The following is a 12879-nucleotide window of genomic DNA, read 5'->3' as shown; positions in this document are numbered from 1 at the left end:
ATAGTTATAATGATAATAATATTAATAGTAATATCAAATTAATATACACATCCACACATCATCTAGAATCATGGAATGCTTTGGCTTAGGAAAGGCCTTAAAGACCACCTGGTTCTTTGCCTGATAAGCTTCTGCTCTCCTGCTCTCTCTCTGAGACCTTTTTCCTATTTCTTTCTACCTCTACACCTCACATTGCTTTACACATGATACAAAGAGATGCAACAGATCCAGAGTCTGTTGCAGGAGACTGTCAAACTTGGCCCCTGCCATGGGAGGTACTTGGGCATTCCCGCCTGGCCCAAATGTGTATTAGTCCACTGAACTGCAGGTTTTTGGGGCACCCTCAGCACCAAGAAGACCCGATGGACAGCATCAAGGGGACTCTACTGGCATGCACAGAGCAGTGAGGGTTTCTACTTAATCTGTCTCTGTTACTCTTTTTCTCTTTCTCTCTCTCTCTGTCTTTCTCTCTCATTTAGTGTTCATTAAAACCCATCCTACTGGCTTGGGAGTGTGATGTGGTTTGCACCTTAATTTGGGCAGAGGCATTTTGGATCATTTTAATAAGCAGATGATAACAAGGGGCTAGAAGCCCACAAGCCCAGGGGCTGCTCCATGACACCTGCAGCGGCTTTGACCGTTGAAGGGCTGCGGGTGTGGCCCTTGGCAACACAGGCGTGATGTGTCAGGGCCCTTGGCGATGTGGAACCTTGCGGTGCCCAGAGAGCCTTGTGACACGGCGGAGCCACGCCCTGCAGGGGTGTACAGGGGCTGTAGAACCTTGCAGTGGCCAGTCCCGTGAGAGCCACCGTGTCGCAAGGCAGCAACTCTCGGGATCTCGCGCTACAGAAAGTCCGAGACACAGCAAGATAAGGTGAGCCCCAACTCCGAGGCACCCAGCCCCTTGCCCAGCTGGCTGAAAAGCAGGCCCTCAGTGGGCACTGGTTGGGAGCAGGGGGTAGCTCAGTCCTGCCGCTCTTGGAGACTGAGAAGGAGGAGGGGCCCTTGACCAACATGGACAAAGAGAGGCAACACGAGGTGGAGCAACAGCTTTCCCAGTGCGGAGCTCTTAGTGGCCAAGAGCTCTGCCTGTGGGAAGAAGTAACAGCTCAGGAGTTTTACCAATGGCAAGAAGCGGTGGTGCAGGAATTTTCCACACAGCAAGCTGTGAAACCCCAAGAGTTCCACCAGGGGGGAGATGGCACACAGCAAGAGCTATACCAGTGGGAAGAAAGTGTGCTAGTTCAGGAGATGCAGGAGAAGGAAGATGATGAGACATACCAAGAGTTGTCCTGCTGGGAAGGAGATGTGACAGGCCAGGAGCTGTCCCTGTGGGAAGCTGAAGGATACCAGAAAGACTCACCTTTGGAAGAAGACGTGCAAGGCCATCCACACGTGTTCCAAAGAGAAGAAGATGAGATAGACGCAGAGGTCTCCCAGGAGCAAGACAAGAATGGCCACACTGGTACTCAGCTGGAGCCCAGCTCTCCCAGCAGTGTGGGAACCCAGGAGATGGGAGAGGCAGCACATGACCTGCCCAGCGCTTCTCCTGCCCCAAGGAGTCGCTTGGACACTGAGACAACAGCTGCTGCTGCCTCAGCTGCTACTGCTGGGGAGGAGGAAGCCACCAAGCCTCTGCCTCCTGCAGTGGAAAAGGCACCAGCATCTCCTGGCATGGGAGAGAACATTCCAACAGCACAGACAGACAGGTCTGTCCGTGCAACATACAGACCCATAGCAAGCAACCAAATTCAGCTGGACTCAGCCCAGCACCTGAGCTCTGAGACCATGAGCCAGGTGAGCCTGGACATGCAGGAATGGGCCCAGCAGACACCGGAGCAAAGGGACCTGGAGCAGAGCATGGCTGCAGAAGAAGATGCAGCAGCTCCAGGAGGAGAAAGGGAATTGGTCCCGATCTCGTCCCCTGCTTCCAGCCCAAGCTGCAGCCAGGCTCAGCTGGACTCAGCCCAGCACCTGAGCTCTGAGACCATGAGCCAGGTTAGCCTGGACATGCAGGAATGTGGCCAGCAGACACCGGAGCAAAGGAACCTGGAGCAAAGCATGGCTGCAGAAGAAGATGCAGCAGCTCCAGGAGGAGAAAGGGAATTGGTCCCGATCTCGTCCCCTGCTTCCAGCCCAAGCTGCAGCCAGGCTCAGCTGGACTCAGCCCAGCACCTGAGCTCTGAGACCATGAGCCAGGTGAGCCTGGACATGCAGGAATGTGGCCAGCAGACACCGGAGCAGAGGGACCTGGAGCAAAGCATGGCTGCAGAAGAAGATGCAGCAGCTCCAGGAGGAGAAAGGGAATTGGTCCCGATCTCGTCCCCTGCTTCCAGCCCAAGCTGCAGCCAGGCTCAGCTGGACTCAGCCCAGCACCTGAGCTCTGAGACCATGAGCCAGGTTAGCCTGGACATGCAGGAATGTGGCCAGCAGACACCGGAGCAGAGGGACCTGGAGCAAAGCATGGCTGCAGAAGAAAATGCAGCAGCTCCAGGAGGAGAAAGGGAATTGGTCCCGATCTCGTCCCCTGCTTCCAGCCCAAGCTGCAGCCAGGCTCAGCTGGACTCAGCCCAGCACCTGAGCTCTGAGACCATGAGCCAGGTTAGCCTGGACATGCAGGAATGGGCCAAGCAGACACCGGAGCAGAGGGACCTGGAGCAGAGCACGGCTGCAGAAGAAGATGCAGCAGCTCCAGGAGGAGAAAGGGAATTGGTCCCGATCTCGTCCCCTGCTTTCAGCCCAAGCTGCAGCCAGGCTCAGCTGGACTCAGCCCAGCACCTGAGCTCTGACACCATGAGCCAGGTTAGCCTGGACATGCAGGAATGTGGCCAGCAGACACCGGAGCAGAGGGACCTGGAGCAAAGCATGGCTGCAGAAGAAGATGCAGCAGCTCCAGGAGGAGAAAGGGAATTGGTCCCGATCTCGTCCCCTGCTTCCAGCCCAAGCTGCAGCCAGGCTCAGCTGGACTCAGCCCAGCACCTGAGCTCTGAGACCATGAGCCAGGTGAGCCTGGACATGCAGGAATGTGGCCAGCAGACACCGGAGCAGAGGGACCTGGAGCAAAGCATGGCTGCAGAAGAAGATGCAGCAGCTCCAGGAGGAGAAAGGGAATTGGTCCCGATCTCGTCCCCTGCTTCCAGCCCAAGCTGCAGCCAGGCTCAGCTGGACTCAGCCCAGCACCTGAGCTCTGAGACCATGAGCCAGGTGAGCCTGGACATGCAGGAATGTGGCCAGCAGACACCGGAGCAGAGGGACCTGGAGCAAAGCATGGCTGCAGAAGAAGATGCAGCAGCTCCAGGAGGAGAAAGGGAATTGGTCCCGATCTCGTCCCCTGCTTCCAGCCCAAGCTGCAGCCAGGCTCAGCTGGACTCAGCCCAGCACCTGAGCTCTGAGACCATGAGCCAGGTTAGCCTGGACATGCAGGAATGTGGCCAGCAGACACCGGAGCAAAGGGACCTGGAGCAGAGCATGGCTGCAGAAGAAGATGCAGCAGCTCCAGGAGGAGAAAGGGAATTGGTCCCGATCTCGTCCCCTGCTTCCAGCCCAAGCTGCAGCCAGGCTCAGCTGGACTCAGCCCAGCACCTGAGCTCTGAGACCATGAGCCAGGTGAGCCTGGACATGCAGGAATGTGGCCAGCAGACACCGGAGCAGAGGGACCTGGAGCAAAGCATGGCTGCAGAAGAAGATGCAGCAGCTCCAGGAGGAGAAAGGGAATTGGTCCCGATCTCGTCCCCTGCTTCCAGCCCAAGCTGCAGCCAGGCTCAGCTGGACTCAGCCCAGCACCTGAGCTCTGAGACCATGAGCCAGGTTAGCCTGGACATGCAGGAATGTGGCCAGCAGACACCGGAGCAGAGGGACCTGGAGCAAAGCATGGCTGCAGAAGAAAATGCAGCAGCTCCAGGAGAAAGGGAATTGGTCTTAATCCCTGCTCCATACAGTCCAAGCTGCTCCTCCATCCCATTATCCAGCCTACTTTCTAACTGGGAAGAATACAGAGTGGAAGAGTTTACTCAAGAAGAATTCGCTAGTTGCCAAGAAGCGTCGGACTGGGAGGAGTCCTTTGACCAAAGATTTGCCAGAGAGGAAGACTTCAGCAGCCTGGAGGTGCCCGAAGAGAACGGTAATCTACCCTCCACACAGTCAAGCTTTGAAGATTACCGTGACAGAGAGCTCAAGCAGGGCAACTGGCACAGTCCGAGCGCACACAGCATCACGGTCAAGCCCCTCCTGCCCGAGGACGACAACGGGGATGGAGTGAGCCTCCTGGAGCTCCATGAACAAGCCAGCGAGCGAACACAAGGAGGCTTTGCAGGAGAAGAGCTCCCAGTGCCCAAGCCTCGGGAGGCCTGGGGTGAGTGCCAGCCAGGCCCCCATAGGAAACGACCCTCACGCGTGAGGCGGGCACTGCGGGCTCTGCGCAGACTGTGCTGCTGTCCCTGCCTCGCACCACAGCTCGAGGACTAGTGCCCGCTGCTGGCACCAGCACAGGCCCTGCAGATGGCAGCTGGCCTGCAGCCCACCCACCATCGTGAGGCTTTAAGACAGCAAAAACCATCCAAAGAAGGTGAAGAAATGGTAGTGGCAGTAAGAAGAACTAAGAAAAATAAGAAGGTTAAGAAGAGTATGACGAGGAACATGAGTAAGATGAGTAAGAAGAGGAAGAAATTGGTATAGTAGTATTTAATAAGTCTAGGAATAAGAAGAATAAGAAGGATAAGGAAGATAAGATAAATAAGAAGAATAAGAAGAGTTAGAAGATTAAGTAGAAGAAATTGTAGCAGTAGTAAATAAGAATAAGAAGTCAAGGAATAAGAAAGATAAGATACAAAGAAAAAAGAGAATAAGAAGAATAAGACTAATTAGAAGAGTAAGTAGAGTAAGAATAAGAAGAGTAAGAAAAATAAGAAGATTTAGAAGAGTAAGTAGAGTAAGAAGAATAAGAAGAGTAAGAAAAATAAGAAGATTTAGAAGAGTAAGTAGAGTAAGAAGAATAAGAAGAGTAAGAAGAATAAGAAGAATTAGAAGAGTAAGAAGAGTAAGAAAAAGAAACTGTAGTTGTAGTAGTAGTAGTAAATAGTAATAATAAGTCTAGGAATAAGAAGAAGATTAAATAATAGTCTAGTGAATAAATAAAATAATTATAATGATAATAATATTACTAGTATTATCAAGTTAATATACACATCCACACATCACCTAGAATCATGGGATGGTTTGGCTGGGGAAGGGCTTTAAAGCTCGTCTAGTTCTTTTCCTGATAACCTCCTGCTGTCTTGCTCTCTCTGTTTCTCTACATCACATTTCTTTGCAGCTGTCCTGTGGGAACTTAATCAGCTGGGATAGGTCATACCTTGGACTGGGTTCCTGACATGGAGGGAGTAAACCTGGGGCCTTGGAAGGCGGGGTGCTGGGGGGATGCTAATGGAGTCATCCCAAAATAGGCAGAACCTTAGACTTTTAAGGTCAAAACCCCTGTCCTGCGGTCACAATCAGACACCTGCCCCCAGGGAACCCTGTCTATTGTGAAGTTCACCGCATCCCCTGGTCTTTGGATGCAGCCCCTCAGACCACAATTACCCTGTGGTAATTCAAATATATCTTTGGGCACTCCATCGTACCCATCCCCATTATTCCTCCATGCTCAACCAGGCCATACCACACAAGAGGTCTCAGAACCCCACTGCCACACTGTCCCAAAGGGCAGAGGGCATCACTATCAGGTATCACAAGATGCATCAAGGGCTTTGACCACTCTGTCAGGATCTGCAAGGTGGGATTCTTGATGTGGTTCTTTTAGTCGGTCTTAGAGTACAAAAGATTATCAGCAAACCAGGGACTTCAACAGCAAAACACACAGTTTATTGAGTGCTCATCAGCACTAATATGCGATAGAGGGAAAAGAGGAGAAAGCAAAGCATAAGGAAAAGAGACTAAGGGGATTATAGCTGCCAACGTCGAAGTCCACTCAGCCGTCCACCGATGCAGGGTCTTCTGTCCGTTGGGGAGATCTCAAATGCAAGGAAGTTTTGGGGTGTATTTTACAGTCTTTTACAAAGCGAGGGCCACAAGGCAAAAACCAGAGGAGATTGATGAGCATGGTGAAGAGGCCCATTGCTAAGGGGGGCAGGTGTGGGGTACAAGTCTGTACTCGCCAGCCAGAGCGAGGGCAGTGTACCGTGGTAGCACAGCAAGCACGGTACCTGCAAACAATCACTTGGCAAACATCCACCTCAACCAGGCCAGAGCCCCTGTACCGAGTCCTTTGTGATATTCAGGGTCTGTCTCTGTCCTTCAATTGGTTGAGAGACAGATGAGAGAATCTTGGGACCGTCTCTTACACACTCACTCAGGGCAAAAGTGTTTCTGGTCTTGAATCAGAACTTCCCCTGGTGGAAACTAAGGCCATTTCCTCTAACCCGGAAAGGACTGCATGCTGATCCTTTGGGATTTCGTCCATGAGGAATAGGAACAGGCAGGAGGTATTGCTCCCCAGGCACACTGCACGACTCTTTGACACACACAGCTCTTCCAAAACAAATGAAAGTTGGCTTTAAGACAGATGAAGATGAAGAAATGGCAGTAGGAAAGAAGAAGAAGAAATAAGAACAAAAATTGGAAAAAGAAGAAGAGGATAAAGAAGAAGAGGAAATAGTAGCAGCAGTAAGAAAGATGAAGAGTAAGAAGAGTAAGAGGAAGAAATTGTAGCAGTAAATAATAAGAAGAAGAAGTCTAGGAATAAGAAGGATATGAAAAATAAGAATAAAAAGAACAAGAAAAATAAGAAGAAAAATATGAATAAAATGAATAAGGTGAAATAAAAGAAAGAGAATAAAAAGAAGAGGAAGAAGAGGAAGAAGGGAAGAGGAAAAAATTCTACTAGTAGTAAATAATAAGTCTAGGAAGAAGAAGAAGAACTAGAAAATATAAAGAAGAAAATGAAATAATAGTATAATGAATAAATAAAATAGTTATAATGATAATAATATTAATAGTAATATCAAATTAATATACACATCCACACATCATCTAGAATCATGGAATGCTTTGGCTTAGGAAAGGCCTTAAAGACCACCTGGTTCTTTGCCTGATAAGCTTCTGCTCTCCTGCTCTCTCTCTGAGACCTTTTTCCTATTTCTTTCTACCTCTACACCTCACATTGCTTTACACATGATACAAAGAGATGCAACAGATCCAGAGTCTGTTGCAGGAGACTGTCAAACTTGGCCCCTGCCATGGGAGGTACTTGGGCATTCCCGCCTGGCCCAAATGTGTATTAGTCCACTGAACTGCAGGTTTTTGGGGCACCCTCAGCACCAAGAAGACCCGATGGACAGCATCAAGGGGACTCTACTGGCATGCACAGAGCAGTGAGGGTTTCTACTTAATCTGTCTCTGTTACTCTTTTTCTCTTTCTCTCTCTCTCTGTCTTTCTCTCTCATTTAGTGTTCATTAAAACCCATCCTACTGGCTTGGGAGTGTGATGTGGTTTGCACCTTAATTTGGGCAGAGGCATTTTGGATCATTTTAATAAGCAGATGATAACAAGGGGCTAGAAGCCCACAAGCCCAGGGGCTGCTCCATGACACCTGCAGCGGCTTTGACCGTTGAAGGGCTGCGGGTGTGGCCCTTGGCAACACAGGCGTGATGTGTCAGGGCCCTTGGCGATGTGGAACCTTGCGGTGCCCAGAGAGCCTTGTGACACGGCGGAGCCACGCCCTGCAGGGGTGTACAGGGGCTGTAGAACCTTGCAGTGGCCAGTCCCGTGAGAGCCACCGTGTCGCAAGGCAGCAACTCTCGGGATCTCGCGCTACAGAAAGTCCGAGACACAGCAAGATAAGGTGAGCCCCAACTCCGAGGCACCCAGCCCCTTGCCCAGCTGGCTGAAAAGCAGGCCCTCAGTGGGCACTGGTTGGGAGCAGGGGGTAGCTCAGTCCTGCCGCTCTTGGAGACTGAGAAGGAGGAGGGGCCCTTGACCAACATGGACAAAGAGAGGCAACACGAGGTGGAGCAACAGCTTTCCCAGTGTGGAGCTCTTAGTGGCCAAGAGCTCTGCCTGTGGGAAGAAGTAACAGCTCAGGAGTTTTACCAATGGCAAGAAGCGGTGGTGCAGGAATTTTCCACACAGCAAGCTGTGAAACCCCAAGAGTTCCACCAGGGGGGAGATGGCACACAGCAAGAGCTATACCAGTGGGAAGAAAGTGTGCCAGTTCAGGAGATGCAGGAGAAGGAAGATGATGAGACATACCAAGAGTTGTCCTGCTGGGAAGGAGATGTGACAGGCCAGGAGCTGTCCCTGTGGGAAGCTGAAGGATACCAGAAAGACTCACCTTTGGAAGAAGACGTGCAAGGCCATCCACACGTGTTCCAAAGAGAAGAAGATGAGATAGACGCAGAGGTCTCCCAGGAGCAAGACAAGAATGGCCACACTGGTACTCAGCTGGAGCCCAGCTCTCCCAGCAGTGTGGGAACCCAGGAGATGGGAGAGGCAGCACATGACCTGCCCAGCGCTTCTCCTGCCCCAAGGAGTCGCTTGGACACTGAGACAACAGCTGCTGCTGCCTCAGCTGCTACTGCTGGGGAGGAGGAAGCCACCAAGCCTCTGCCTCCTGCAGTGGAAAAGGCACCAGCATCTCCTGGCATGGGAGAGAACATTCCAACAGCACAGACAGACAGGTCTGTCCGTGCAACATACAGACCCATAGCAAGCAACCAAATTCAGCTGGACTCAGCCCAGCACCTGAGCTCTGAGACCATGAGCCAGGTGAGCCTGGACATGCAGGAATGGGCCCAGCAGACACCGGAGCAAAGGAACCTGGAGCAGAGCATGGCTGCAGAAGAAGATGCAGCAGCTCCAGGAGGAGAAAGGGAATTGGTCCCGATCTCGTCCCCTGCTTCCAGCCCAAGCTGCAGCCAAGCTCAGCTGGACTCAGCCCAGCACCTGAGCTCTGAGACCATGAGCCAGGTTAGCCTGGACATGCAGGAATGTGGCCAGCAGACACCGGAGCAGAGGGACCTGGAGCAAAGCATGGCTGCAGAAGAAGATGCAGCAGCTCCAGGAGGAGAAAGGGAATTGGTCCCGATCTCATCCCCTGCTTCCAGCCCAAGCTGCAGCCAGGCTCAGCTGGACTCAGCCCAGCACCTGAGCTCGGACACCATGAGCCAGGTTAGCCTGGACATGCAGGAATGTGGCCAGCAGACACCGGAGCAGAGGGACCTGGAGCAAAGCATGGCTGCAGAAGAAGATGCAGCAGCTCCAGGAGGAGAAAGGGAATTGGTCCCGATCTCGTCCCCTGCTTCCAGCCCAAGCTGCAGCCAGGCTCAGCTGGACTCAGCCCAGCACCTGAGCTCGGAGACCATGAGCCAGGTGAGCCTGGACATGCAGGAATGTGGCCAGCAGACACCGGAGCAGAGGGACCTGGAGCAAAGCATGGCTGCAGAAGAAGATGCAGCAGCTCCAGGAGGAGAAAGGGAATTGGTCCCGATCTCGTCCCCTGCTTCCAGCCCAAGCTGCAGCCAGGCTCAGCTGGACTCAGCCCAGCACCTGAGCTCTGAGACCATGAGCCAGGTGAGCCTGGACATGCAGGAATGTGGCCAGCAGACACCGGAGCAGAGGGACCTGGAGCAAAGCATGGCTGCAGAAGAAGATGCAGCAGCTCCAGGAGGAGAAAGGGAATTGGTCCCGATCTCGTCCCCTGCTTCCAGCCCAAGCTGCAGCCAGGCTCAGCTGGACTCAGCCCAGCACCTGAGCTCTGAGACCATGAGCCAGGTTAGCCAGGACATGCAGGAATGTGGCCAGCAGACACCGGAGCAGAGGGACCTGGAGCAAAGCATGGCTGCAGAAGAAGATGCAGCCGCTCCAGGAGGAGAAAGGGAATTGGTCCCGATCTCGTCCCCTGCTTCCAGCCCAAGCTGCAGCCAGGCTCAGCTGGACTCAGCCCAGCACCTGAGCTCTGAGACCATGAGCCAGGTTAGCCTGGACATGCAGGAATGTGGCCAGCAGACACCGGAGCAGAGGGACCTGGAGCAAAGCATGGCTGCAGAAGAAGATGCAGCAGCTCCAGGAGGAGAAAGGGAATTGGTCCCGATCTCGTCCCCTGCTTCCAGCCCAAGCTGCAGCCAGGCTCAGTTGGACTCAGCCCAGCACCTGAGCTCTGACACCATGAGCCAGGTTAGCCTGGACATGCAGGAATGTGGCCAGCAGACACCGGAGCAGAGGGACCTGGAGCAAAGCATGGCTGCAGAAGAAGATGCAGCAGCTCCAGGAGGAGAAAGGGAATTGGTCCCGATCTCGTCCCCTGCTTCCAGCCCAAGCTGCAGCCAGGCTCAGCTGGACTCAGCCCAGCACCTGAGCTCTGAGACCATGAGCCAGGTTAGCCTGGACATGCAGGAATGTGGCCAGCAGACACTGGAGCAGAGGGACCTGGAGCAGAGCATGGCTGCAGAAGAAGATGCAGCAGATCCAGGAGAAAGGGAATTGGTCTTAATCCCTGCTCCATACAGTCCAAGCTGCTCCTCCATCCCATTATCCAGCCTACTTTCTAACTGGGAAGAATACAGAGTGGAAGAGTTTACTCAAGAAGAATTCGCTAGTTGCCAAGAAGCGTTGGACTGGGAGGAGTCCTTTGACCAAAGATTTGCCAGAGAGGAAGACTTCAGCAGCCTGGAGGTGCCCGAAGAGAACGGTAATCTACCCTCCACACAGTCAAGCTTTGAAGATTACCGTGACAGAGAGCTCAAGCAGGGCAACTGGCACAGTACGAGCGCACACAGCATCACGGTCAAGCCCCTCCTGCCCGAGGACGACAACGGGGATGGAGTGAGCCTCCTGGAGCTCCATGAACAAGCCAGCGAGCGAACACAAGGAGGCTTTGCAGGAGAAGAGCTCCCAGTGCCCAAGCCTCGGGAGGCCTGGGGTGAGTGCCAGCCAGGCCCCCATAGGAAACGACCCTCACGCGTGAGGCGGGCACTGCGGGCTCTGCGCAGACTGTGCTGCTGTCCCTGCCTCGCACCACAGCTCGAGGACTAGTGCCCGCTGCTGGCGCCAGCACAGGCCCTGCAGATGGCAGCTGGCCTGCAGCCCACCCACCATCGTGAGGCTTTAAGACAGCAAAAACCATCCAAAGAAGGTGAAGAAATGGTAGTAGCAGTAAGAAGAACTAAGAAAAATAAGAAGGTTAAGAAGAGTATGACGAGTAAGATGAGTAAGATGAGTAAGAAGAGGAAGAAATTGTTATAGTAGTACTTAATAAGTCTAGGAATAAGAAGAATAAGAAGGATAAGGAAGATAAGATAAATAAGAAGAATAAGAAGAGTTAGAAGATTAAGTAGAAGAAATTGTAGCAGTAGTAAATAGGAATAAGAAGTCAAGGAATAAGAAAGATAAGATATGAAGAAAAAAGAGAATAAGAAGAATAAGACTAATTAGAAGAGTAAGTAGAGTAAGAATAAGAAGAGTAAGAAAAATAAGAAGATTTAGAAGAGTAAGTAGAGTAAGATGAGTAAGAAAAATAAGAAGATTTAGAAGAGTAAGTAGAGTAAGAAGAATAAGAAGAGTAAGAAGAATAAGAAGAATTAGAAGATTAAGTAGAAGAAATTGTAGCAGTAGTAAATAGGAATAAGAAGTCAAGGAATAAGAAAGATAAGATATGAAGAAAAAAGAGAATAAGAAGAATAAGACTAATTAGAAGAGTAAGTAGAGTAAGAATAAGAAGAGTAAGAAAAATAAGAAGATTTAGAAGAGTAAGTAGAGTAAGAAGAGTAAGAAAAATAAGAAGATTTAGAAGAGTAAGTAGAGTAAGAAGAATAAGAAGAGTAAGAAGAATAAGAAGAATTAGAAGAATTAGAAGAGTAAGAAGAGTAAGAAAAAGAAACTGTAGTAGTAGTAGTAGTAAATAGTAATAATAAGTCTAGGAATAAGAAGAAGATTAAATAATAGTCTAGTGAATAAATAAAATAATTATAATGATATTAATATTACTAGTATTATCAAGTTAATATACACATCCACACATCACCTAGAATCATGGGATGGTTTGGCTGGGGAAGGGCTTTAAAGCTCGTCTAGTTCTTTTCCTGATAACCTCCTGCTGTCTTGCTCTCTCTGTTTCTCTACATCCCATTTCTTTGCAGCTGTCCTGTGGGAACTTAATCAGCTGGGATAGGTCATACCTTGGACTGGGTTCCTGACATGGAGGGAGTAAACCTGGGGCCTTGGAAGGCAGGGTGCTGGGGGGATGCTAATGGAGTCATCCCAAAATAGGCAGGACCTTAGACTTTTAAGGTCAAAACCCCTGTCCTGCGGTCACAATCAGACACCTGCCCCCAGGGAACCCTGTCTATTGTGAAGTTCACCGCATCCCCTGGTCTTTGGATGCAGCCCCTCAGACCACAATTACCCTGTGGTAATTCAAATATATCTTTGGGCACTCCATCGTACCCATCCCCATTATTCCTCCATGCTCAACCAGGCCATACCACACAAGAGGTCTCAGAACCCCACTGCCACACTGTCCCAAAGGGCAGAGGGCATCACTATCAGGTATCACAAGATGCATCAAGGGCTTTGACCACTCTGTCAGGATCTGCAAGGTGGGATTCTTGATGTGGTTCTTTTAGTCGGTCTTAGAGTACAAAAGATTATCAGCAAACCAGGGACTTCAACAGCAAAACACACAGTTTATTGAGTGCTCATCAGCACTAATATGCGATAGAGGGAAAAGAGGAGAAAGCAAAGCATAAGGAAAAGAGACTAAGGGGATTATAGCTGCCAACGTCAAAGTCCACTCAGCCGTCCACCGATGCAGGGTCTTCTGTCCGTTGGGGAGATCTCAAATGCAAGGAAGTTTTGGGGTGTATTTTACAGTCTTTTACAAAGCGAGG

At 51.0% G+C, this 12879-nt stretch overlaps 1 protein-coding gene across 2 annotated transcripts; it reads left to right on the top strand.

Annotated features, from left to right (window-relative positions):
• Positions 1–762: 762 nt before the first annotated feature.
• Positions 763–4788, top strand: LOC147655969 (uncharacterized). Of its 2 annotated transcripts, none has more exons than XM_086864239.1 (2): positions 763–3606; positions 3808–4788. In XM_086864239.1, exons 1-2 carry the CDS (start codon positions 1015–1017, stop codon positions 4462–4464), a joined length of 3249 nt encoding a protein of 1082 aa, XP_086720365.1. In that variant the 5' UTR covers positions 763–1014; the 3' UTR covers positions 4465–4788. The 2 variants fall into 2 exon arrangements, with proteins under 2 accessions (XP_086720365.1, XP_086720368.1); XM_086864242.1 differs by having other exon boundaries at positions 793–3405.
• Positions 4789–12879: the final 8091 nt, after the last annotated feature.

Source organism: Cyanistes caeruleus, chromosome 1 (genome assembly GCF_971803275.1).
Source record: "Cyanistes caeruleus chromosome 1, bCyaCae1.hap1.1, whole genome shotgun sequence".
In the NCBI taxonomy this organism is placed as follows: domain Eukaryota; kingdom Metazoa; phylum Chordata; class Aves; order Passeriformes; family Paridae; genus Cyanistes; species Cyanistes caeruleus.
The sequence above is the reverse complement of the archived record's forward strand: the minus strand, read 5'-3'. Positions and strand labels throughout refer to the sequence as shown.

Excerpts from the sequence above, each read along its gene's own strand:
- LOC147655969 (XM_086864239.1), top strand. The coding sequence starts at position 1,015 with ATGGACAAAGAGAGGCAACACGAGGTGGAGCAACAGCTTTCCCAGTGC. Across the intron at positions 3,607-3,807 it reads GCTCTGAGACCATGAGCCAG|GTTAGCCTGGACATGCAGGA; the intron begins GTGAGCCTGGAC and ends ACCATGAGCCAG.